Source organism: Megascapheus bottae, chromosome 29 (assembly GCF_031878675.1).
Source record: "Megascapheus bottae isolate mThoBot1 chromosome 29, mThoBot2.hap1, whole genome shotgun sequence".
Classification (NCBI taxonomy): Eukaryota; Metazoa; Chordata; class Mammalia; order Rodentia; family Geomyidae; genus Megascapheus; species Megascapheus bottae.
Window position 1 is genome coordinate 10,024,187 of NC_143537.1, and position 26,573 is coordinate 10,050,759.

Sequence of the window (26,573 nt, forward strand, 5' to 3'; positions counted from 1 at the left end):
TTAAAGTCTTTCCAGTCAGGAAAGTTGGTGATATACTTGGCCCAGGCAAAGAGTCCAAGCCCCATGACTCATTGAAAAAGAAGAAGAAGAAAAAGAAGAAGGAGGAGAAGGAGAAGGAGGAGGAGGAGGAGGAGGAGGAGGAGGAGGAGGAGGAGGAGGAGAAGGAGAGGGAGAGGGAGAGGGAGAGGAAGAGGAAGAGGAAGAGGAAGAGGAAGAGGAAGAGGAAGAGGAAGAAGAAGAAGAAGAAGAAGAAGAAGAAGAAGAAGAAGAAGAAGAAGAAGGGCCTAGGAATTGTCCCTGAGCCCTTCAGCACAAGGCTACAGTCCTACCCCAGGAGCCACAGCGCCACTTTTGGTTTTCTAGTGGTCAATTGGAGATAAGAGTCTCACAGACTTTAGTGCCCAGGCTGGCTTTGAACCACTATCCTCAGATCTCAGCCTCCTGAGCAGGTAGGATTACAAGTGTAAGCCACAACTAATTCTTTGAGGCAGGAAATGTCAAAGCTGAAGGTGGCTAAAAGAGGAAAAGGTACAGAAAGTAGTTAGGACATGAGCTGGGCATGGTTAGGACATAAAACTAGTGTATCATATAAAATTTCTGCTCAACCAACACTTTAGGACTTTGTAGTTTACAGGTAAACAGTTTCTCCTGGACATTCCAATTTATCACTTGATGCTGATGCTTTAATGGATCCCAAGGTATACAGTAAACCACAAATGCAGAAAGTGTATCAGCACATTTATAATGCTTTCTAAGTGGTTTTTAGTCTCTCTGTGTGTGTACATGTGTGGGAGAGGGGGGGGAGGAAGAAAGAAGAGAAGGAAGAAGAAGGAGGAGGAGGAAGAGGAGGAAGAAGAAGAGGAGGAGGAGGAAGAAGGAGGAAGAAGGAGGAAGAGGAGGAGGTTTTTATTTCAGTTAGGAATATAATGATCTAATATAAGTAGGGTCTTTTGTTATTATGTAGGTGATGTACAGAGGGAGTACAGTTACATTTAAGTCAGGTAAAGAGTACATTTCTTTTTGGACAACATCACCCCTTCCCTCACTCTCTCCCAGCTTTTCTCTCCCATCCCACCACAAGTTTTATAGTTCATTTTCAACATCATTTCTAGTGAGTAGCACAGCTGCATCTGTTCACCCTTTGTCCTTTCATTTCTGTGTCTTTTAATGCCTTAAGATAAAAGTGGAAGAAACTGGACATATTAAAGACCGATGTAGACATGTACTGAGTGACATGGGAGGTCCTGGTGGCACACAGCCAATGTCTCCTAACAAGAGTCTTGTTATGAGATGCACTAGAAATCTGTGGAAGTCTTAGGGGCAGGAGATGGTAAAGAACAAAGAGGAAGCTTTAAATAACAAAAATAAAAATAAAGAGTGGAAGGTAATCCATCTATTTCTTTCTTTGTGTTTTTTTGTTGTTGTTGTTGTCAGTTGTGGGGCTTGAACACTGGGCTAAGGTGCTCTATCTGAGCTCTTCAGCTCAAGGCTAGAGCTCAACCACTTGAGCCACAGCACCAAGTCAGGTTTTTTGGTGGTTAGTTGGAAATAAGCGTCTCATGGATTTTTGTTCCTGGGCTGGCTTTGAAGCCCAATTCTGATCTCTGCCAAGTGATTAGCTGAAATTACAGGTGTGTGCCACTGATGCCAAGCTTTAGTCCCTCTATTTCTAAAACAACTTTATTACAAACTTAGTTACTCATAGACAAAAAATAACTTGGGGATGCGAGTTGGGCCTAGTGGAAGAGTGCTTGCCTACATGTCAAGACAGAAAGTATCAATTATTCAATTTAGAGTTCAATTCATTGTTATCCATACATCATCACCATTCAAATGCACTCACGTTATATTAACCTGTACCATTAACAATTGCCTTTTTAAAATGTGCATTGTAAATAGGCTTAGAGTCCTAATACAGATTATCATCTAGCTGTGATTTTTGAACTCTAAAATCAACGACTGAACTAATTGTGGCATTATTTACTTGCATATATCTGGCAAATTTTTCACTGGCGAAAGAGACAGCATAAGCCATCCGGTTGATGACTAAGAGTACATGAATATCCTTCTTCCAAGTACATACCTTCATTAGTACTAGTCCTGAATAAACTTATAAAAAGATGTCAGAATTAAAGAGAGTTTGGACAAATGGGATTGCATTAAACTGCAGCGCTTCTGTATGGAAAAGGACGTAGCTAGCAAACTAAATAGAAAGGCCACAGAGAAGATCTTCACTAACCCTACAACAGACAAAGGCCTCATATCTAAAATAGCTAAAAAAAACTGAATCACTCCAAAACTAATCTCCAAAGAAACCACCATCCCATTAAAAATGGTCCAAAGACTTAAAGAGAATCTTCTCTGAAGAAGAAATAAGAATGGCCTGTAGACATATGAAGAAATGCTCCACGTCTCTGGCCATAAAAGAAATGTGATGGCAGCCACAGAATGACTGCACTAAAACTTTACTTAGACACATTGAAATTTGTATTTCCCAGTGTGTGTGTGTGTGTGTGTGTGTGTGTGTGTGTGTGTGTGTGTGTGTGTGCATGTGTTCGAGCAAGCATGCATGTGTCCACAAATGCATGCATGCAAGTTTTGATACTGAAAAGCTCACTCAAGGCCTGGGCACGGTCTCTTAGCTTTTCCCTACTACTTAGGCCACAGAACTACTTCTAGATTTTTGGTGGTTAAATGGAGGTAAAAGTTTTACAAACTTTTTTGCACAAGCAGGCTTCAAATCTTGATCATCATATCCAAGACTCAGGAGAAGAGATATTAGCATGTTTCACCTAGTTTTAGTTTTACACAATTAAAAAAATGGGTTAGAGGCTGGGGGTTTGGCCTACTGGTAGAATGCTTGCCTTGAATGGACGAAGACCCAGGTTTCATTCCACATACATAGAAAAAACTGGAAGTGGTGGTGTGACTCAAGCTGTAGAGCTCTAGCCTTGAGAAAGTCCAGCGACAGTGTTCAGGCCCTGAGTTCAAGCCACACAAATGGGGAAAAAATAAATTAAGTAAAGGAAAAAAAAGCCATCATAAGGAAAGATCAAGGCAAATATGATATATGCAATAGCTTATCGCATAACTGATTTAGAATCTTCCATTTGAAAGGACATTATAGAAAGATGTAAAGGAAGCATTTCAGAGTATGAGAAACTAAAAGAGACATTACTTGGGGCCGGAAGTTTGGCCTAGTGGTTAAAGTGCTTGCCTAGCATGAATGAAGACCCGGGTTCGATTCCTCGGTACCACATACATAGAAAAAAGCTGGAAGTGGTGCTGAGGCTCAAGTGGTAGAGCTCTAGCCTTGAGAAAATCCAAGGACAGTGCTCAGGCCCTGAGCTCAGGCCCAGGACTGGCCAAAAAAAAAAAAAAAAAAGAGACATTACTTTTACCATATGAGCTCTATTGAAAAATTAACTTGAATAATAACTCAGTATTTTTGGCTTAGCCAAAGAAATACGCATGTGTGCTGGATATAAGAACATAATAGCCGGCTCAATCTTGTAATCCTAGCTATTCAGGAGGCTGAGATCTGAGGATTGAGGTAGAAAGCCAGCCTGGGCACAAAAGCATCTGAGTTTTCTCTCCAATTAACCTCTAGAAAATGGTAATGTGGCTTGGCTCAAGGGTAGGGTGGTAGCCTTGAGCTGAAGAGCTCAAGGATAGTGCCCAGGGCCAGAGATCAAGCCCAATGATCCACACACACACAAAAAAAGAGTAAACAGTTCATTTAGGTGGCATTTCAATGCTAGACAAGGCTGCAGTGAAGTTTTTAAATCTGAAAACAGATTCATGTGCAATTTTATTATTATTAAGGTCTTATATAGAAGGGTTATATTTGCAAATTCATGTAATGCTTACATTTCTCTTTGGGGCCCTTCATTTTCCCTGAAAAAAAATTTTTAATGAATTTGTGGCTGGTCGGAGGCCTGTAATTCTAGCTACTTAAGGATTAAAAAACAGGCGTGAATCCTCTCGCAGTCTGGCCTTCCACCGATGCTGGGGCTCTGTTTGCGGTTGGCATCCCTTGTGGACACTGGGGACCTAGACGTGCAAGGACACAGTGAGGGCCCGGGGAGCTCACCCAGTCTCCTGACGGGCACGTGGACTCTGGCGGTGCTGTGGGTTTTCTTGAGGAGAAGACGTGTGCACTCACCTCAGAGCGGGCACGGGGACGGCTCCCGGGCGGCCTCGGGCGGCGCCCACGCGGCCCCACGCCGCCCCACACACCAGGCCCGGGCGGAAGAGGCCCCACCTGCACCAGGTCGCCGCCCCGGGTGCAGAGCCAGCCAGGGCAAAGCTCTGGAGTCCCCAGGGCCACGTGAAGACGGGGAACGGAGAAACCTGGCGCCAAGGACAGAAGAGGCCGCGGTGGCCTCTGAGCGCCTTCTTCCCTCTCTGGTGCCAGTTGTCCCTCAGCAGCCAGGGTCACCGGGTGCCGTGCGCATGCGTGCCAGTTTTGCTCCAGGGCCCAGCAGTGCGCAGCCGCGCGTGCGCGTGCTCACTGTTCTAGTCTTGCAGTGGTCCAGCGCCTTTGAAAGTCAGCCCTGAAATTAGCAATGCCCAGTTCCCCTACAAAAAGTGGGAAAAAAGTAATCTCAGGAGCATCTTTCTGGATTTTTTTGTGTGTTTTTTTTTTTCCTCTTGACTGGTGCTCTCCCACTTGAGCCATAGCTCCACCTCTGGTTTTTCCTTTTTTCCCCCTTGGTGATTCATTGGAGATTAGAGCCTCTCAGACTTTCCTGCCCAGACTAGCTTTGAACTGAAATTGTTGTACCTCTGAAGCCTCAGTAGATAGGATTATGGATTATACAAGGTTTTCCATTGTATGGGGACTGAATTTTGGCCCTGGTTCCTGATGAAAAGTTCTGAAGTATCTGATGGTATGTTGGTACACCTCTGAAGACATGTAGTAGCAAAATATCGTTTTTATACAGGAAGGAAATGATAAAAGAAGGGAGCCAGGCACCAGTGCCTCACATCTGTACTCCTAACTGCTCGTTAGACTGAGATCTGGGGTTACCAGTTCCAAACCAACCCAATCAGGAGAGTCTCTTATCTCCAATAAACTTCCAAAAGTTTCTCCGTGGCTCAAATGGTAGAGCACCAACCTTGTACAAAAAGGCTGTAGGAGAACACTGAGGCCAAGAGGTAAGTCATAGTGCACACACACACACACACACACACACACACACACACACACACACAAATAAAATACAGCTTTTGTCTTTCAACATCAAGGGTCCTATTTTATCAGAGTCTGCATCCTCCATTGCCTGGATTCTTGTGGCTCCCTGTATTCACCAGTAAATCCAGCAGATTCATTTCCCCAAATGCAGCTCACTGTTTCCACCCACCCATGATCCATGTGCTGGGACATCAGATTCTACAAGGAAAAGAACAGAGTGTTTTGTATTCAAGAACTGTGCCGGGTGGGGAGTTCAGCCTAGTGGTAGAGTGCTTCCCTTTCATGCAAAGACAGAGTTTGATTCCTCAGTACCACATACACAGAAAAAGCCCGAAGTGGTGCTATGGCTCAAGTGGTAGAGTAGTCTCTAGCCTTGAGGAAAGCCCCCAAACAGTGCTCAGGCCCCGAGTTTGTGCTCCATGACTGCCCCCCCCAACAAAAAATAGAATTGCACAACATAATTTAAATAAAACTTTAATAAAATTAAAACAATTCTTGGTATAAACATTGGACAGCAGACAATCATTACCAAAAATAAATATTTGCTGGGGGGTGGGGGGTTTGCGGGGGAGGAGTGGAAGGAGGGGGCAGACTCTAACACTGGATTTTGCTCAAAGTTGCCTGCAGACAGAAAGCCTATATCGGGGTCCACAGGGGTATCTACCACCTTATGAAAGACAAGGTGTTCTTCCTGACTCTCACCTATTGAGTTTACTAAACTTAAGCATGGAGAAATTTTTCATTAACCCCATAGGCATTGCTTTATCCTGCTGAGAGCTTTGCTAATTTGGACTACTTTGAGCAGCTCTACGTGGTGTTGAAGTCAATAAAAGAATGTCTGCTTGTTCTTCTTCAGAAGTATCTCTAGGTAGATCTGCCGCATTTGGGGTTAAGAGCGAGCTAGATGTTCATACAGTTCAAAACTGAACTTGGTCTTTCTACAAATGAGAAAACCACACACCATCCACGATTTCATACAATAATGATGGCTCCAGATCTCCATCTGTCACTATCATGGACACCACTGGTGGCTTCTATGTCATGAGTTCTGGGGTGACTGCATTCTGAAGCCCCAAATCTGAAAATGGAAATAAATACATGATTTTTAGAGAAGTTCAGGGTGACACAATGCCATGAGGATCTAATGCACTAAGCTGTAGAATGTGAATTTGGACTGAACATTGATAGAAAGTAGGGTGTATTTAATGAGTGGCTCTGCCCGGTTACCCTCTACACAAGAACAGACATTACCTGGAAGAAAATATCCGTAAAAGGTCATTGTGCCAAACTGGTAGTAACAAGGACCCATGGCCAGTCACCCTGGGAGGACCAGTCCTAGGAGGGACCCAGGTTCCATCCTCACTCACAAGCTCTCAGGCGCCTACACAAGGACTCCCCCGCCTTGCTCTTGGTCTGACAGGTCACAGGTTCTTCCAGCTGGTCAAGGAGAATGTGTAAACGCAGGAGCAGGTCCGAGGAGGGCATGTTGAGCATCACGTAGAACATGAGTTCGTTTAGGACGTCTCGGTTCTTGCGATCATAGAAATCATCAGGAGAAAAGTCCATCCATATCGTGAAGATGGAACATAGGGTGCTGTGGGCAGATTGGTGACAGGACAGTGAGCAGCCACCCTCTCTATCGTGAACCTCCCCCCATAGCCTCTTTCTGGCAGGACTCCTATGCAGAAGCTGTTCATCTAGTTGCAGACATGTAACTTGTGAAAGAAATAGACACTCCTGCAACAAGCAGGGTGATCTTCACCCCACACTTCTAGAAGCGCTGGAGTCCAAGTCTTCAAAATTCTCATTGAGATAGGCTATTTTATCATTAATTCTAGACTTTCTACACAGAACCCTGAGACCAGAAGCACACCCACAACGTTGTACTCTGCCATCCACTCAAGTCCCAGGCCTCACCGCCCGCGCTGGAAATCACAAGTGGTGCGCAAATGAGGAATTTCCACTTGGAATCAGAAGCCCCAAGATGCCCAGTTTCAAAGACAGCCATTCCCTTGGCCCCAAAGCTCACTTACTCCTTCACTTTCTCATCTTCCTCACAGTTCGGCCGGAGTGATTTGTACCTGATGAGGGAAAGGAGGAAGTCACTCTATGCTTCTTTTTTTCAGAACTAAGAGGACACCTATGGGGTTGGCTAAGTCACAGCTGAGAATACAAAACAAGAAGGCATATGAGATATATCTATGCTTTCTCTGAAAAACTGAAGAGGTTGCAATAATGTGTCCAATATAAATGCTCTGCCTGGTGACAGTGGCTCATGCCTGTAATCCTAGCTATTTGGGAGGTTGAGCTCTGAGGAACAGAGTTCAACACTAGCGTTGAAGGAAATTTCCAAGCGACTGTTATCTTTAGTAACCAGCAAGCTGCCAAAAATGGAGGTGTAGCTCACGTAATGGAGTGCTGACTTTGACCACCAAACTCAGGGAAAAAATTCAGGTTCTCAATTCAAGGCACTGGATCAGCATCCCCCCACAATAAATCAAAAAATGTAAAACTTTAAAAAATGCTTCCTCTACCTGTAAATGAGTAAGCCAAATATATTCCTGATATTTAATTTAATTTCCAAATCTCAGCCAGGATAGACTGAGTACCCCTGAGCTTGAAGAAGGAACACTCACTTTCTAAACAAAATAGTCAGCACTTGCTCCATTGTCCCACAGAGTCTATAATTGTGTAGAAAGTTTCGAAGAAAGAAAAGATCGCCTTTCTGGTGTGCAGGGACCAGGTTCATCACCAGCATCTCCAGCAGGCCTGCCTCCGGGCTCCACACGTTACAGGGCACGTTCACAGTCCCACCTGAGTCACTGTCTCTCTAAGGGTGTAATGACAATTATCTTTTAAAAGTGGAAATGGGAGCATATTTCAAACTGAGTAACTGTGACAGAGTAGATTGAAAACCACACAGAAAATATTCTATCATTATTGGCACTGAAAATCACACCAGAAGAAGGTTTCTTGACTATACCTCGCCTGAGTTGCCTTGTGTTTCCATTGATTTCTTGGTGGAAAATATACTGAGGTGTTGAACTGGTGGCCAGGCACGGCTCCAACCTCTCCAGGCTCGAAAGAGACACCCATACCCTGATTTCCTGAGACCCGAGTCGTCTCCCGACATTCTCCCACAGCACAAGAACATCCTTCTCCTTCCAGAGTCACAGGCCAAGTGAGCAGGCTTGACCAGACTGTCAGTTATACTTCCTGGCTACCAGGGTTCCGTGTTCCATTCCATTGTGAAGGAGGTAGGGTCACTGCTCAGGGCCCAATGACCTAAACTGCTTCTCACATAAGACCTACCTGAAGATAAATCCCCCTTCCCACTGCACAATGTGTACACATAGACAAAGTAGACAAAGTAAAAATCACACCTTATCTTTTGAATCCTGAATTCCTGCCCTGGGCCTAGGTACTGTCAAGGACTCTGTTTCTAGGAGCCATTCCTAGGTCAGATCAATACCTTCCTTATCATTCCTCTCATGCTGCACAAATCATTTTGTCTGTCTTACATTGTCATGGACTTTCTGTACTCTTTGCTGACATTAGAACGGAAGACACTGTTAAGTTTTTATAACCTACTTCTTAGGTTTCCCTTGATGCCCCTTTGTAGTATCATCTAGATAATGGAAAATAAAGTATTTGATACTGTGTTATATGTTCTCCTATGTACACAGGACCATATGATATTACAATATCATCCCTCTGGCCCTGTGTAGGAAAATATAGTTTGTGAGATCCCATTTTCTGGAGAAAATGCTGGGCATGGTGGGGTGGTCTGTTGGCTACACCAGAAATAGAACTGGCAGGAGAACAGTAAAGGCTTTTCTGGGTAAGAAGGGAGACCCTATCTCAAAGCGAGGAATGGATCCAGTGGTTGAGCATTTGCTTTGCAAATGGGAAACCTTGAATTTATACCCCAAGATGGATTGAACACCCGGCTACATATACACACTGGGTACTGGAGCCTCATCCCTCTGATCCAAGTTACTCACTAGGCTAAGATTTTGGGGTCAGAGTTTTGAGCCAGACCAAGCAGAAAAGTTCATGAGACTCTTTACTCCAATTATTTACACAAAGTAAAAATTAGATCTTTGATGAAAGTTGTAGAGAAATCACCTTCAGGAAAACATTTAGAGAATATGTGCCGTATATATATATATATATATATATATATATACACACACACACACACACACATACACATATATACATATATATATACACACACACACACACATATACATACGAAAACATGGTTATAAAATTAAACTAGGCCCAGGAGCAGAGGCTCATGTCTACAATCCTACCTACAGAAGTGGCTAAAGTCTGAGGATCATGGTTCAAAGCTAGCCCTGGTACTAAAATCCGTGAGACCCTTATCTCCAATTAACTACTAGAAAACAGAAGGTGCACTATGGCTCAAAGGGTAGGTAGGTAGCCTTGCGCTGAAGAGCTCAGAGACAAGTTCCATGATACACACACACAAAAGTAAAATATTATCTGCCAAAGGCATGGCAAGTTCACATCATAGGTCTGTAAGTTGCTCTAGGCAAGCTAGTGTTTAGTAAATAAAATACTGGATTTGTTCTACACTGTCCACTACTATGTCACTATGGACTTTACAAACAGTGTTTACTTAGGATGCTCACGCTATCAGAAATATTTTTTAGGTATAGTCTTTAATTCTAGTAATTAGAGGCAGTGTAGACTATTGGGTCTGGGGAGGCAATATTATATACCGGAACATTCTTAAAAAATCTAGTAACTATAATTATGATAATAAAATTCATTTTCATTTTCCGTGATTTCCACTTTCCATTTATGTTTTGAGCTCTTTTCTGCTGGCCGGGAGTTTGGCCTAGTGGTAGAGTGCTTGTCTAGCACTCACGAAGACCCGGGTTCAATTCCTCGGTACCACATACATAGAAAAAAGCTGGAAGTGGTGCTGAAGCTCAAGTGGTAGAGCTCTGGCCTTGAGAAAGTCCAAGGGCAGGGTTCATGCCCTGAGCTCAAGCCCAGGACTGGCAAAAAAAAAAAAAGAAAAAAAAAAGAAAGATACACAGCTATCCTGTAACTCAGTAAATGCATTTCCTTTATATATGTACTGAAAAACTTTTTTATCCTTATACATTTTTATACTTGTTTTTCTATTAAAGTCTCAGACACAGGCACACACATTAACCTACACTAATGACTGTGAAGTATCTCTCTTCTACTTGACATCTTTGCCCTTGAAAAATCTGGAGAAGTTACATTCGTGAGAGGTGGAACTGTCACCTCTCATAATGATACTTCTTCTGAAGTACTCTCTGAAGGACCTTATGAGTCTTTAAGCATTTAATTTTAGGAGAATAAAATAAACGGGAAATAGTACAATCTCAGATAATGGCTAGTCGCTGTTTCTGAGTGGTGTGTATGCAACTGGACATGCTGCCATACACTTGACAGGCATCACTGTCAAGTGATCCCTCTTTCAGAGTACACATGGAAATAATGCATTGTGCTGCAGAGCCATAGTAACACAAACAGGTTGGTATTGGAACAAAAACAGACCCCAAGGTCAATGGGACAGATTAGAAGACCCAGAAATAAAACTTACACCTGTCTGAAATTCCACAAATGAACAAAAGATACTGAAAAGGACTCTTCAGCTATTGGTGCTGTAATCCTAGCAACTCAGGAATCTGAGGTCTCATGATCAAGGTTCAAAGATAGTCTGGGCAAGACATTCCATGAGACTATTATCTCTAATAAACCACCAGTAAACTGATAATGGCACTGTGACTTAGAGCAACCAGGCTCTAAGTCATTTGGTCTTTTCACATTTGTATTAGTAGAACTGGCACAAGTTTTCTATTTCAAATGGCCCATGGTAGATAGCTAGGCAAGCCTGTTATTTCATCACTTGGGAAGCTGAAGGCAAAGCAGGGTAAGTTCAAGCACATACTGGTTATTAAGTAAAATACCATCTCAGAATACCAGAAAGGTAAACAGCTCCTGACAATATCACACTTGGCACTTACTTTCCAACTTCTGTGTCTACAAAGAGAAGCCTGGGACTCTCCATGGACAAACAGCAGGCCCAACAAAACGTAACCAAACAACTGGATACCAGCTGTGTTTGTTGATTGCTGGGCCAATAGAATATCACCAAAAGCTGCTCTTTAATAGCTGGGTGTCTGCCCTTCCTCTTCTTTTCAGAAAGGGAGATTTCAAAATCATCACTCCTAGAATTTAAAAGAAATTTAGTGAGCACTTGAGACACTGTCAGCTAATACATGAAGTCCCTAGCAAGTGACACTTGGTACTTGAAGTTACTAATGGTTCATAATACACCATTTGAGAACTAGGAGTTATTAAGTTTGTTTAATTAGAATGTCTACATCATTTTCTCATTGAAGCATTGAGAGCTAAGGTGGCAACACAATTATGCTATTCCTAAATTGGAAATGCAAAGGGTAAGATTCCTATTCCCATTTGGCCATAAATCTACCAAAGTGTATGGCAATCTACATGTTTTGATAGAAATGTACTTCCTAGTTCACACATCAGAAGCATGGGGTTGGAAGCATTGCACAGATAATAAAGCAACAGCCATCAGATAACCTAGTTAGAGTCCCAGTATAAGGATGGTGGGGGGGAAAAAGGGGAACCACAAGTTTAGCTTCTTAAAACATACATGTAAGTATACAATACCCAATGAATTAATTCAGTAGATTCAAAATAGGATCCTATAATTTCTCAAACTTTCCAGCTTATTCTAGCATGCAACCGGAACTAGTAGCTATAAGTTTAGAGGTTGTGCTTCTGGGGATTCTCAGCTACTTATCTCAAGGTAAGGATGCATCTTGTGGTTGTAACAGGGCACAGTGGTCAGATCGAATTTCACATTCAGCTTAGCTCCAGCTGGAAGGGCAGAGACCAGCTCCAAATGATAGTATATCCAAACTGTAGACCAGGCCAGTCGGCAACAAGGATGGATCCGTTGGATGATGGATGGATGGATGGATGGATGGATAAACACACACATAGTTACTGAAGGCCTGGTCCAGATCCATGATATGCCGTATATATTGGGTGATCCGATACCAACATCCTTTGTCACCTTCTTACAAGCAAGAGCGGAGGCTCAAGATCTGAGTCTCAGCTGGGAAAATTTTAAGTTTGATTTCAATTAGAATACAAAACCTTGAACTTGCTGGAATTTGGACTCTGTTGGAAATGAGCCCATGTGTTCTGGAATAGGGACCATTGAGCTTCCCTTACAAAGCTAGACACTAAATGTTGTAGAGTGACCGCACAGCGTGGTCAGAAGTACTTGGTGGCAAAGCAACAGTAGATAGGATGTAATAACATGGCTTTGTCCGTGTTTCAATAAAACTTAATTTGTAAACATGTCAATTTGCAAGGCTTCCCAGTTTGCCACCATTCTTCTAGGGGGCGGTGTTTCATGCCTGGAAATTCTAACTACTTAGGAAGGGGAGATCAGAGGATTAAGGTTAAAGTCTTTCCAGTCAGGAAAGTTGGTGATATACTTGGCCCAGGCAAAGAGTCCAAGCCCCATGACTCATTGAAAAAGAAGAAGAAGAAGAAGAAGAAGAAGAAGAAGAAGGAGGAGGAGGAGGAGGAGGAGGAGGAGGAGGAGGAGGAGGAGGAGGAGGAGAGGGAGAAGGAGAGGGAGAGGGAGAGGGAGAGGGAGAGGGAGAGGGAGAGGGAGAGGGAGAGGGAGAGGAAGAGGAAGAGGAAGAGGAAGAGGAAGAGGAAGAGGAAGAAGAAGAAGAAGAAGAAGAAGAAGAAGAAGAAGAAGAAGAAGGGCCTAGGAATTGTCCCTGAGCCCTTCAGCACAAGGCTACAGTCCTACCCCAGGAGCCACAGCGCCACTTTTGGTTTTCTAGTGGTCAACTGGAGATAAGAGTCTCACAGACTTTAGTGCCCAGGCTGGCTTTGAACCACTATCCTCAGATCTCAGCCTCCTGAGCAGGTAGGATTACAAGTGTAAGCCACAACTAATTCTTTGAGGCAGGAAATGTCAAAGCTGAAGGTGGCTAAAAGAGGAAAAGGTACAGAAAGTAGTTAGGACATGAGCTGGGCATGGTTAGGACATAAAACTAGTGTATCATATAAAATTTCTGCTCAACCAACACTTTAGGACTTTGTAGTTTACAGGTAAACAGTTTCTCCTGGACATTCCAATTTATCACTTGATGCTGATGCTTTAATGGATCCCAAGGTATACAGTAAACCACAAATGCAGAAAGTGTATCAGCACATTTATAATGCTTTCTAAGTGGTTTTTAGTCTCTCTGTGTGTGTACATGTGTGGGAGAGGGGGGGGAGGAAGAAAGAAGAGAAGGAAGAAGAAGGAGGAGGAGGAAGAGGAGGAAGAAGAAGAGGAGGAGGAGGAGGAAGAAGGAGGAAGAAGGAGGAAGAGGAGGAGGTTTTTATTTCAGTTAGGAATATAATGATCTAATATAAGTAGGGTCTTTTGTTATTATGTAGGTGATGTACAGAGGGAGTACAGTTACATTTAAGTCAGGTAAAGAGTACATTTCTTTTTGGACAACATCACCCCTTCCCTCACTCTTTCCCAGCTTTTCTCTCCCATCCCACCACAAGTTTTATAGTTCATTTTCAACATCATTTCTAGTGAGTAGCACAGCTGCATCTGTTCACCCTTTGTCCTTTCATTTCTGTGTCTTTTAATGCCTTAAGATAAAAGTGGAAGAAACTGGACATATTAAAGACCGATGTAGACATGTACTGAGTGACATGGGAGGTCCTGGTGGCACACAGCCAATGTCTCCTAACAAGAGTCTTGTTATGAGATGCACTAGAAATCTGTGGAAGTCTTAGGGGCAGGAGATGGTAAAGAACAAAGAGGAAGCTTTAAATAACAAAAATAAAAATAAAGAGTGGAAGGTAATCCATCTATTTCTTTCTTTGTGTTTTTTTGTTGTTGTTGTTGTCAGTTGTGGGGCTTGAACACTGGGCTAAGGTGCTCTATCTGAGCTCTTCAGCTCAAGGCTAGAGCTCAACCACTTGAGCCACAGCACCAAGTCAGGTTTTTTGGTGGTTAGTTGGAAATAAGCGTCTCATGGATTTTTGTTCCTGGGCTGGCTTTGAAGCCCAATTCTGATCTCTGCCAAGTGATTAGCTGAAATTACAGGTGTGTGCCACTGATGCCAAGCTTTAGTCCCTCTATTTCTAAAACAACTTTATTACAAACTTAGTTACTCATAGACAAAAAATAACTTGGGGATGCGAGTTGGGCCTAGTGGAAGAGTGCTTGCCTACATGTCAAGACAGAAAGTATCAATTATTCAATTTAGAGTTCAATTCATTGTTATCCATACATCATCACCATTCAAATGCACTCACGTTATATTAACCTGTACCATTAACAATTGCCTTTTTAAAATGTGCATTGTAAATAGGCTTAGAGTCCTAATACAGATTATCATCTAGCTGTGATTTTTGAACTCTAAAATCAACGACTGAACTAATTGTGGCATTATTTACTTGCATATATCTGGCAAATTTTTCACTGGCGAAAGAGACAGCATAAGCCATCCGGTTGATGACTAAGAGTACATGAATATCCTTCTTCCAAGTACATACCTTCATTAGTACTAGTCCTGAATAAACTTATAAAAAGATGTCAGAATTAAAGAGAGTTTGAACAAATGGGATTGCATTAAACTGCAGCGCTTCTGTATGGAAAAGGACGTAGCTAGCAAACTAAATAGAAAGGCCACAGAGAAGATCTTCACTAACCCTACAACAGACAAAGGCCTCATATCTAAAATAGCTAAAAAAACCTGAATCACTCCAAAACTAATCTCCAAAGAAACCACCATCCCATTAAAAACGGTCCAAAGACTTAAAGAGAATCTTCTCTGAAGAAGAAATAAGAATGGCCTGTAGACATATGAAGAAATGCTCCACGTCTCTGGCCATAAAAGAAATGTGATGGCAGCCACAGAATGACTGCACTAAAACTTTACTTAGACACATTGAAATTTGTATTTCCCAGTGTGTGTGTGTGTGTGTGTGTGTGTGTGTGTGTGTGTGTGCATGTGTTCGAGCAAGCATGCATGTGTCCACAAATGCATGCATGCAAGTGTTGATACTGAAAAGCTCACTCAAGGCCTGGGCACGGTCTCTTAGCTTTTCCCTACTACTTAGGCCACAGAACTACTTCTAGATTTTTGGTGGTTAAATGGAGGTAAAAGTTTTACAAACTTTTTTGCACAAGCAGGCTTCAAATCTTGATCATCATATCCAAGACTCAGGAGAAGAGTTTCACCTAGTTTTAGTTTTACACAATTAAAAAAATGGGTTAGAGGCTGGGGGTTTGGCCTACTGGTAGAATGCTTGCCTTGAATGGACGAAGACCCAGGTTTCATTCCACATACATAGAAAAAACTGGAAGTGGTGGTGTGACTCAAGCTGTAGAGCTCTAGCCTTGAGAAAGTCCAGCGACAGTGTTCAGGCCCTGAGTTCAAGCCACACAAATGGGGAAAAAATAAATTAAGTAAAGGAAAAAAAAGCCATCATAAGGAAAGATCAAGGCAAATATGATATATGCAATAGCTTATCGCATAACTGATTTAGAATCTTCCATTTGAAAGGACATTATAGAAAGATGTAAAGGAAGCATTTCAGAGTATGAGAAACTAAAAGAGACATTACTTGGGGCCGGGAGTTTGGCCTAGTGGTTAAAGTGCTTGCCTAGCATGAATGAAGACCCGGGTTCGATTCCTCGGTACCACATACATAGAAAAGAGCTGGAAGTGGTGCTGAGGCTCAAGTGGTAGAGCTCTAGCCTTGAGAAAATCCAAGGACAGTGCTCAGGCCCTGAGCTCAGGCCCAGGACTGGCCAAAAAAAAGAAAAAAAAGAGACATTACTTATACCATATGAGCTCTATTGAAAAATTAACTTGAATAATAACTCAGTATTTTTGGCTTAGCCAAAGAAATACGCATGTGTACTGGATATAAGAACATAATATGAGCCGGCTCAATCTTGTAATCCTAGCTATTCAGGAGGCTGAGATCTGAGGATTGAGGTAGAAAGCCAGCCTGGGCACAAAAGCATCTGAGTTTTCTCTCCAATTAACCTCTAGAAAATGGTAATGTGGCTTGGCTCAAGGGTAGGGTGGTAGCCTTGAGCTGAAGAGCTCAAGGATAGTGCCCAGGGCCAGAGATCAAGCCCCATGATCCACACACACACAAAAAATGAGTAAACAGTTCATTTAGGTGGCATTTCAATGCTAGACAAGGCTGCAGTGAAGTTTTTAAATCTGAAAACAGATTCATGTGCAATTTTATTATTATTAAGGTCCTATATAGAAGGGTTATATTTGCAAATTCATGTAATGCTTACATTTCTCTTTGGGGCCCTTGATTTTCCCTGAAAAAAATTTTTTTAATGAATTTGTGGCTGGTCGGAGGCCTGTAATTCTAGCTACTTAAGGATTAAAAAACAGGCGTGAATCCTCTCGCAGTCTGGCCTTCCACCGATGCTGGGGCTCTGTTTGCGGTTGGCATCCCTTGTGGACACTGGGGACCTAGACGTGCAGGGACACAGTGAGGACCCGGGGAGCTCACCCAGTCTCCTGACGGGCACGTGGACTCTGGCGGTGCTGTGGGTTTTCTTGAGGAGAAGACGTGTGCACTCACCTCAGAGCGGGCACGGGGACGGCTCCCGGGCGGCCTCGGGCGGCGCCCACGCGGCCCCACGCCGCCCCACACACCAGGCCCGGGCGGAAGAGGCCCCACCTGCACCAGGTCGCCGCCCCGGGTGCAGAGCCAGCCAGGGCAAAGCTCTGGAGTCCCCAGGGCCACATGAAGACGGGGAACGGAGAAACCTGGCGCCAAGGCCAGAAGAGGCCGCGGTGGCCTCTGAGCGCCTTCTTCCCTCTCTGGTGCCGGTTGTCCCTCAGCAGCCAGGGTCACCGGGTGCCGTGCGCATGCGTGCCAGTTTTGCTCCAGGGCCCAGCAGTGCGCAGCCGCGCGTGCGCGTGCTCACTGTTCTAGTCTTGCAGTGGTCCAGCGCCTTTGAAAGTCAGCCCTGAAATTAGCAATGCCCAGTTCCCCTACAAAAAGTGGGAAAAAAGTAATCTCAGGAGCATCTTTCTGGATTTTTTTGTGTGTTTTTTTTTTCCTCTTGACTGGTGCTCTCCCACTTGAGCCATAGCTCCACCTCTGGTTTTTCCTTTTTTCCCCCTTGGTGTTTCATTGGAGATTAGAGCCTCTCAGACTTTCCTGCCCAGACTAGCTTTGAACTGAAATTGTTGTACCTCTGAAGCCTCAGTAGATAGGATTATGGATTATATCTGTGAGCCACCAGTGGCCAACACAAGGTTTTCCATTGTATGGGGACTGAATTTTGGCCCTGGTTCCTGATGAAAAGTTCTGAAGTATCTGATGGTAAGTTGGTACACCACCACTGAAGACATGTAGTAGCAAAATATCGTTTTTATACAGGAAGGAAATGATAAAAGAAGGGAGCCAGGCACCAGTGCCTCACATCTGTACTCCTAACTGCTCATTAGACTGAGATCTGGGGTTACCAGTTCCAAACCAACCCAATCAGGAGAGTCTCTTATCTCCAATAAACTTCCAAAAGTTTCTCCGTGGCTCAAATGGTAGAGCACCAACCTTGTACAAAAAGGCTGTAGGAGAACACTGAGGCCAAGAGGTAAGTCATAGTGCACACACACACACACACACACACACACACAAATAAAATACAGCTTTTGTCTTTCAACATCAAGGGTCCTATTTTATCAGAGTCTGCATCCTCCATTGCCTGGATTCTTGTGGCTCCCTGTGTTCACCAGTAAATCCAGCAGATTCATTTCCCCAAATGCAGCTCACTGTTTCCACCCACCCATGATCCATGTGCTGGGACATCAGATTCTACAAGGAAAAGAACAGAGTGTTTTGTATTCAAGAACTGTGCCGGGTGGGGAGTTCAGCCTAGTGGTAGAGTGCTTCCCTTTCATGCAAAGACAGAGTTTGATTCCTCAGTACCACATACACAGAAAAAGCCCGAAGTGGTGCTATGGCTCAAGTGGTAGAGTAGTCTCTAGCCTTGAGGAAAGCCCCCAAACAGTGCTCAGGCTCCGAGTTTGTGCTCAATGACTGCCCCCCCCAACAAAAAATAGAATTGCACAACATAATTTAAATAAAACTTTAATAAAATTAAAACAATTCTTGGTATAAACATTAGACAGCAGACAATCATTACCAAAAATAAATATTTGCTGGGGGGTGGGGGGTTTGCGGGGGAGGAGTGGAAGAAGGGGGCAGACTCTAACACTGGATTTTGCTCAAAGTTGCCTGCAGACAGAAAGCCTATATCGGGGTCCACAGGGGTATCTACCACCTTATGAAAGACAAGGTGTTCTTCCAGACTCTCACCTATTGAGTTTACTAAACTTAAGCATGGAGAAATTTTTCATTAACCCCATAGGCATTGCTTTATCCTGCTGAGAGCTTTGCTAATTTGGACTACTTTGAGCAGCTCTACGTGGTGTTGAAGTCAATAAAAGAATGTCTGCTTGTTCTTCTTCAGAAGTATCTCTAGGTAGATCTGCCGCATTTGGGGTTAAGAGCGAGCTGGATGTTCATACCGTTCAAAATTGAACTTGGTCTTTCTACAAATGAGAAAACCACAGACCATCCACGATTTCATACAATAATGATGGCTCCAGATCTCCATCTGTCACTATCATGGACACCACTGGTGGCTTCTATGTCATGAGTTCTGGGGTGACTGCATTCTGAAGCCCCAAATCTGAAAATGGAAATAAATACATGATTTTTAGAGAAGTTCAGGGTGACACAATGCCATGAGGATCTAATGCACTAAGCTGTAGAATGTGAATTTGGACTGAACATTGATAGAAAGTAGGGTGTATTTAATGAGTGGCTCTGCCCGGTTACCCTCTACACAAGAACAGACATTACCTGGAAGAAAATATCCGTAAAAGGTCATTGTGCCAAACTGGTAGTAACAAGGACCCATGGCCAGTCACCCTGGGAGGACCAGTCCTAGGAGGGACCCAGGTTCCATCCTCACTCACAAGCTCTCAGGCGCCTACACAAGGACTCCCCCGCCTTGCTCTTGGTCTGACAGGTCACAGGTTCTTCCAGCTGGTCAAGGAGAATGTGTAAACGCAGGAGCAGGTCCGAGGAGGGCATGTTGAGCATCACGTAGAACATGAGTTCGTTTAGGACGTCTCGGTTCTTGCGATCATAGAAATCATCAGGAGAAAAGTCCATCCATATCGTGAAGATGGAACATAGGGTGCTGTGGGCAGATTGGTGACAGGACAGTGAGCAGCCACCCTCTCTATCGTGAACCTCCCCCCATAGCCTCTTTCTGGCAGGACTCCTATGCAGAAGCTGTTCATCTAGTTGCAGACATGTAACTTGTGAAAGAAATAGACACTCCTGCAACAAGCAGGGTGATCTTCACCCCACACTTCTAGAAGCGCTGGAGTCCAAGTCTTCAAAATTCTCATTGAGATAGGCTATTTTATCATTAATTCTAGACTTTCTACACAGAACCCTGAGACCAGAAGCACACCCACAACGTTGTACTCTGCCATCCACTCAAGTCCCAGGCCTCACCGCCCGCGCTGGAAATCACAAGTGGTGCGCAAATGAGGAATTTCCACTTGGAATCAGAAGCCCCAAGATGCCCAGTTTCAAAGACAGCCATTCCCTTGGCCCCAAAGCTCACTTACTCCTTCACTTTCTCATCTTCCTCACAGTTCGGCCGGAGTGATTTGTACCTGATGAGGGAAAGGAGGAAGTCACTCTATGCTTCTTTTTTTCAGAACTAAGAGGACACCTATGGGGTTGGCTAAGTCACAGCTGAGAATACAAAACAAGAAGGCATATGAGATATATCTATGCTTTCTCTGAAAAACTGAAGAGGTTGCAATAATGTGTCCAATATAAATGCTCTGCCTGGTGACAGTGGCTCATGCCTGTAATCCTAGCTATTTGGGAGGTTGAGCTCTGAGGAACAGAGTTCAACACTAGCGTTGAAGGAAATTTCCAAGCGACTGTTATCTTTAGTAACCAGCAAGCTGCCAAAAATGGAGGTGTAGCTCACGTAATGGAGTGCTGACTTTGACCACCAAACTCAGGGAAAAAATTCAGGTTCTCAATTCAAGGCACTGGATCAGCATCCCCCCACAATAAATCAAAAAATGTAAAACTTTAAAAAATGCTTCCTCTACCTGTAAATGAGTAAGCCAAATATATTCCTGATATTTAATTTAATTTCCAAATCTCAGCCAGGATAGACTGAGTACCCCTGAGCTTGAAGAAGGAACACTCACTTTCTAAACAAAATAGTCAGCACTTGCTCCATTGTCCCACAGAGTCTATAATTGTGTAGAAAGTTTCGAAGAAAGAAAAGATCGCCTTTCTGGTGTGCAGGGACCAGGTTCATCACCAGCATCTCCAGCAGGCCTGCCTCCGGGCTCCACACGTTACAGGGCACGTTCACAGTCCCACCTGAGTCACTGTCTCTCTAAGGGTGTAATGACAATCATCTTTTAAAAGTGGAAATGGGAGCATATTTCAAACTGAGTAACTGTGACAGAGTAGATTGAAAACCACACAGAAAATATTCTATCATTATTGGCACTGAAAATCACACCAGAAGAAGGTTTCTTGACTATACCTCGCCTGAGTTGCCTTGTGTTTCCATTGATTTCTTGGTGGAAAATATACTGAGGTGTTGAACTGGTGGCCAGGCACGGCTCCAACCTCTCCAGGCTTGAAAGAGACACCCATACCCTGATTTCCTGAGACCCGAGTCGTCTCCCGACATTCTCCCACAGCACGAGAACATCCTTCTCCTTCCAGAGTCACAGGCCAAGTGAGCAGGCTTGACCAGACTGTCAGTTATACTTCCTGGCTACCAGGGTTCCGTGTTCCATTCCATTGTGAAGGAGGTAGGGTCACTGCTCAGGGCCCAATGACCTAAACTGCTTCTCACATAAGACCTACCTGAAGATAAATCCCCCTTCCCACTGCACAATGTGTACACATAGACAAAGTAGACAAAGTAAAAATCACACCTTATCTTTTGAATCCTGAATTCCTGCCCTGGGCCTAGGTACTGTCAAGGACTCTGTTTCTAGGAGCCATTCCTAGGTCAGATCAATACCTTCCTTATCATTCCTCTCATGCTGCACAAATCATTTTGTCTGTCTTACATTGTCATGGACTTTCTGTACTCTTTGCTGACATTAGAACGGAAGACACTGTAAAGTTTTTATAACCTACTTCTTAGGTTTCCCTTGATGCCCCTTTGTGGTATCATCTAGATAATGGAAAATAAAGTATTTGATACTGTGTTATATATTCTCCTATGTACACAGGACCACATGATATTAGAATATCATGCCTCTGGCCCTGTGTAGGAAAATATAGTTTGTGAGATCCCATTTTCTGGAGAAAATGCTGGGCATGGTGGGGTGGTCTGTTGGCTACACCAGAAATAGAACTGGCAGGAGAACAGTAAAGGCTTTTCTGGGTAAGAAGGGAGACCCTATCTCAAAGCGAGGAATGGATCCAGTGGTTGAGCATTTGCTTTGCAAATGGGAAACCTTGAATTTATACCCCAAGATGGATTGAACACCTGGCTACATATACACACTGGGTACTGGAGCCTCATCCCTCTGATCCAAGTTACTCACTAGGCTAAGATTTTGGGGTCAGAGTTTTGAGCCAGACCAAGCAGAAAAGTTCATGAGAGTCTTTACTCCAATTATTTACACAAAGTAAAAATTAGATCTTTGATGAAAGTTGTAGAGAAATCACCTTCAGGAAAAACATTTAGAGAATATGTGCCGTATATATATATATATACACACACATACACATATATACATATATATACACACACACATATATATATGAAAACATGGTTATAAAATTAAACTAGGCCCAGGAGCAGAGGCTCATGTCTACAATCCTACCTACAGAAGTGGCTAAAGTCTGAGGATCATGGTTCAAAGCTAGCCCTGGTACTAAAATCCGTGAGACCCTTATCTCCAATTAACTACTAGAAAACAGAAGGTGCACTATGGCTCAAAGGGTAGGTAGGTAGCCTTGCGCTGAAGAGCTCAGAGACAAGTTCCATGATACACACACACAAAAGTAAAATATTATCTGCCAAAGGCATGGCAAGTTCACATCATAGGTCTGTAAGTTGCTCTAGGCAAGCTAGTGTTTAGTAAATAAAATACTGGATTTGTTCTACACTGTCCACTACTATGTCACTATGGACTTTATAAACAGTGTTTACTTAGGATGCTCAAGCTATCAGAAATATTTTTTAGGTATAGTCTTTAATTCTAGTAATTAGAGGCAGTGTAGACTATTGGGTCTGGGGAGGCAATATTATATACCGGAACATTCTTAAAAAATCTAGTAACTATAATTATGATAATAAAATTCATTTTCATTTTCTGTGATTTCCACTTTCCATTTATGTTTTGAGCTCTTTTCTGCTGGCACTTAGGTTAAGATACACAGCTATTGGCCGGGAGTTTGGCCTAGTGGTAGAGTGCTTGTCTAGCACTCACGAAGACCCGGGTTCAATTCCTCGGTACCACATACATAGAAAAAAGCTGGAAGTGGTGCTGAAGCTCAAGTGGTAGAGCTCTGGCCTTGAGAAAGTCCAAGGGCAGGGTTCATGCCCTGAGCTCAAGCCCAGGACTGGCAAAAAAAAAGAAAAAAGAAAAAAAAAAGAAAGATACACAGCTATCCTGTAACTCAGTAAATGCATTTCCTTTATATATGTACTGAAAAACTTTTTTTATCCTTATACATTTTTATACTTGTTTTTCTATTAAAGTCTCAGACACAGGCACACACATTAACCTACACTAATGACTGTGAATTATCTCTCTTCTACTTGACATCTTTGCCCTTGAAAAATCTGGAGAAGTTACATTCGTGAGAGGTGGAACTGTCACCTCTCATAATGATACTTCTTCTGAAGTACTCTCTGAAGGACCTTATGAGTCTTTAAGCATTTAATTTTAGGATAATAAAATAAACGGGAAATAGTACAATCTCAGATAATGGCTAGTCGCTGTTTCTGAGTGGTGTGTATGCAACTGGACATGCTGCCATACACTTGACAGGCATCACTGTCAAGTGATCCCTCTTTCAGAGTACACATGGAAATAATGCATTGTGCTGCAGAGCCATAGTAACACAAACAGGTTGGTATTGGAACAAAAACAGACCCCAAGGTCAATGGGACAGATTAGAAGACCCAGAAATAAAACTTACACCTGTCTGAAATTCCACAAATGAACAAAAGATACTGAAAAGGACTCTTCAGCTATTGGTGCTGTAATCCTAGCAACTCAGGAATCTGAGGTCTCATGATCAAGGTTCAAAGATAGTCTGGGCAAGACATTCCATGAGACTATTATCTCTAATAAACCACCAGTAAACTGATAATGGCACTGTGACTTAGAGCAACCAGGCTCTAAGTCATTTGGTCTTTTCACATTTGTATTAGTAGAACTGGCACAAGTTTTCTATTTCAAATGGCCCATGGTAGATAGCTAGGCAAGCCTGTAATTTCATCACTTAGGAAGCTGAAGGCAAAGCAGGGTAAGTTCAAGCACATACTGGTTATTAAGTAAAATACCATCTCAGAATACCAGAAAGGTAAACAGCTCCTGACAATATCACACTTGGCACTTACTTTCCAACTTCTGTGTCTACAAAGAGAAGCCTGGGACTCTCCATGGACAAACAGCAGGCCCAACAAAACGTAACCAAACAACTGGATACCAGCTGTGTTTGTTGATTGCTGGGCCAATAGAATATCACCAAAAGCTGCTCTTTAATAGCTGGGTGTCTGCCCTTCCTCTTCTTTTCAGAAAGGGAGATTTCAAAATCATCACTCCTAGAATTTAAAAGAAATTTAGTGAGCACTTGAGACACTGTCAGCTAATACATGAAGTCCCTAGCAAGTGACACTTGGTACTTGAAGTTACTAATGGTTCATAATACACCATTTGAGAACTAGGAGTTATTAAGTTTGTTTAATTAGAATGTCTACATCATTTTCTCATTGAAGCATTGAGAGCTAAGGTGGCAACACAATTATGCTATTCCTAAATTGGAAATGCAAAGGGTAAGATTCCTATTCCCATTTGGCCATAAATCTACCAAAGTGTATGGCAATCTACATGTTTTGATAGAAATGTACTTCCTAGTTCACACATCAGAAGCATGGGGTTGGAAGCATTGCACAGATAATAAAGCAACAACCATCAGATAACCTAGTTAGAGTCCCAGTATAAGGATGGTGGGGGGGAAAAAGGGGAACCACAAGTTTAGCTTCTTAAAACATACATGTAAGCATACAATACCCAATGAATTAATTCAGTAGATTCAAAATAGGATCCTATAATTTCTCAAACTTTCCAGCTTATTCTAGCATGCAACCGGAACTAGTAGCTGTAAGTTTAGAGGTTGTACTTCTGGGGATTCTCAGCTACTTATCTCAAGGTAAGGATGCATCTTGTGGTTGGAACAGGGCACAGTGGTCAGATCGAATTTCACATTCAGCTTAGCTCCAGCTGGAAGGGCAGAGACCAGCTCCAAATGATAGTATATCCAAACTGTAGACCAGGCCAGTCGGCAACAAGGATGGATCCGTTGGATGATGGATGGATGGATGGATGGATGGATGAACACACACATAGTTACTGAAGGCCTGGTCCAGACCCATGATATGCCGTATATATTGGGTGATCCGATACCAACATCCTTTGTCACCTTCTTACAAGCAAGAGCGGAGGCTCAAGATCTGAGTCTCAGCTGGGAAAATTTTAAGTTTGATTTCAATTAGAATACAAAACCTTGAACTTGCTGGAATTTGGACTCTGTTGGAAATGAGCCCATGTGTTCTGGAATAGGGACCATTGAGCTTCCCTTACAAAGCTAGACACTAAATGTCGTAGAGTGACCGCACAGCATGGTCACAAGTACTTGGTGGCAAAGCAACAGTAGATAGGATGTAATAACATGGCTTTGTCCATGTTTCAATAAAACTTAATTTGTAAACATGTCAATTTGCAAGGCTTCCCAGTTTGCCAACCATTCTTCTAGGGGGCGGTGTTTCATGCCTGGAAATTCTAACTACTTAGGAAGGGGAGATCAGAGGATTAAGGTTAAAGTCTTTCCAGTCAGGAAAGTTGGTGATACACTTGGCCCAGGCAAAGAGTCTAAGCCCCATGACTCATTGAAAAAGGAGAAGAAGAAGAAGAAGAAGAAGAAGAAGAAGAAGAAGAAGAAGAAGAAGAAGAAGAAGAAAGAGGAGGAAGAAGAGGAGGAGGAGGAGGAGGAGGAGGAGGGGGAGGAGGAGGAGAAATCTTTCAGGGATCTGAAAGATCCCCCATCTTCAAGTTCCTTCTTTTCTGAGATCAAGAATGTCATTACTGGGGTCCAGTTACAACTTGTCCCTTTGGTTAAAATTTCCAATACGCAATGCAGAACATATACTCAATCACTAGAGAATGGAAACAGGTTTAGCTTGGGCATTCTTGGTCATTGAAAGACAGTGCTCCATAATCCCATTTCAACTCAACTAGTCGGAGGTGTGTGGATCTTAGGACTGGAGGCATAATCCAATTCTAAGTAGAAGGTGAGGCAGGAGAGGCTGAGTTAAAAGAAGCTGGAGTGGAAGAGAAAACTGACCATTTGGCAGCTACTTCTGAGGAAGAAGCATGGTTTCCTCCTGATATCAAGAGGGATACTTGAGCTTCTTCCTCCTGGAGTCTGGGCCTGAATTTGGAAGGTGAGTCTTTCATAACTTGGAAAATGCAGGGAAGGAGGGAGGGAGGAAGGGAGTGAGGAAGGAAGCCAGAAAGCCTGAGTTGAGCTGTGGTCCCAAGTGTGAAGCATGCTAACGTTGATAGAAAAAAAAGCAATGCAAAGCAAAAAACCTCAGGAAGAGTGTCTATCTATAACAACAAACTAGAGGACCTAAAAAATGAAACACAAAACAAATAAAAAGGAATGAGAAGATAGGAAGATATCAAAGAGACAACACAAACTTTGGAAAATATGGTTTATGCCTGTGTCCTGCTTGAGCAGGCACTGGTATCAGAGGATCGTGGTTTGAAGTTAGCCTAGGATGGAAAGCCCCTGAAACTTGTTTTAGTGTGTGCCTGCCAGCGATGGGCTTAAAAGTTGGTTGTTTGTTCAGGAGCAGGGCCCTAGTATTTTCCACCTCTTGGTGGTTGACTGGAGATAATTCTCATGGACTCTCCTGGCCAGGGTGGCTTAGAACCTTGAT

General features: G+C 43.1%; 2 protein-coding genes across 13 annotated transcripts in view; both read right to left on the reverse strand.

Annotated features, from left to right (window-relative positions):
* Positions 1-5,715: 5,715 nt before the first annotated feature.
* LOC150044700 (ral guanine nucleotide dissociation stimulator-like) lies at positions 5,716-11,986 on the reverse strand. 6 transcript variants are annotated; one of them, XM_090320994.1, is made up of 6 exons: positions 11,906-11,986; positions 11,233-11,436; positions 7,834-8,027; positions 7,231-7,278; positions 6,565-6,791; positions 5,716-6,275 (listed from the first exon to the last, which is right to left on the reverse strand). In XM_090320994.1, the coding sequence occupies exons 3-6, from the start codon at positions 7,953-7,955 to the stop codon at positions 6,232-6,234; spliced, it is 441 nt and encodes a 146-aa protein (XP_090177120.1). In that variant the 5' UTR covers positions 7,956-8,027; positions 11,233-11,436; positions 11,906-11,986; the 3' UTR covers positions 5,716-6,231. The 6 variants fall into 6 exon arrangements, with proteins under 6 accessions (XP_090177120.1, XP_090177119.1, XP_090177117.1 ...); XM_090320993.1 differs by having other exon boundaries at positions 11,233-11,986; XM_090320991.1 differs by lacking the exons at positions 11,233-11,436; positions 11,906-11,986 and adding an exon at positions 8,181-8,692.
* A 6,416-nt stretch (positions 11,987-18,402) lies between these two features.
* Positions 18,403-26,573, reverse strand: part of LOC150044701 (ral guanine nucleotide dissociation stimulator-like) — a 63,472-nt gene continuing 55,301 nt past the window's right edge. Inside the window, exons 3-8 of one of the 7 annotated variants that reach the window (XM_090320989.1) lie at positions 24,643-24,894; positions 23,970-24,173; positions 20,572-20,765; positions 19,969-20,016; positions 19,303-19,529; positions 18,410-19,013 (exon numbers count right to left, since the gene is read on the reverse strand). In XM_090320989.1, coding sequence (XP_090177115.1) covers positions 18,970-19,013; positions 19,303-19,529; positions 19,969-20,016; positions 20,572-20,693 — 441 coding nt within the window. In that variant the 5' untranslated portion in view covers positions 20,694-20,765; positions 23,970-24,173; positions 24,643-24,894 and the 3' untranslated portion in view covers positions 18,410-18,969. Of the gene's footprint in view, positions 19,014-19,294; positions 19,530-19,968; positions 20,017-20,571; positions 20,766-20,918; positions 21,443-23,969; positions 25,512-26,573 lie in introns of those variants that run through there. The other 6 variants (XM_090320983.1, XM_090320987.1, XM_090320990.1 and 3 more) reach the window with 6 other exon arrangements.

Bases quoted from the DNA above. Each gene is read 5' to 3' on its own strand.
- LOC150044700 (XM_090320991.1), bottom strand. From the start codon at position 8,351: ATGTTCTTGTGCTGTGGGAGAATGTCGGGAGACGACTCGGGTCTCAGG. The intron at 7,279-7,833 runs GTGAGTGTTCCT...TTCCCTCATCAG, and splicing joins CTGACTATTTTGTTTAGAAA to GTACAAATCACTCCGGCCGA. The intron at 6,792-7,230 runs GTAAGTGAGCTT...ATCTGCCCACAG, and splicing joins GAAGATGAGAAAGTGAAGGA to CACCCTATGTTCCATCTTCA.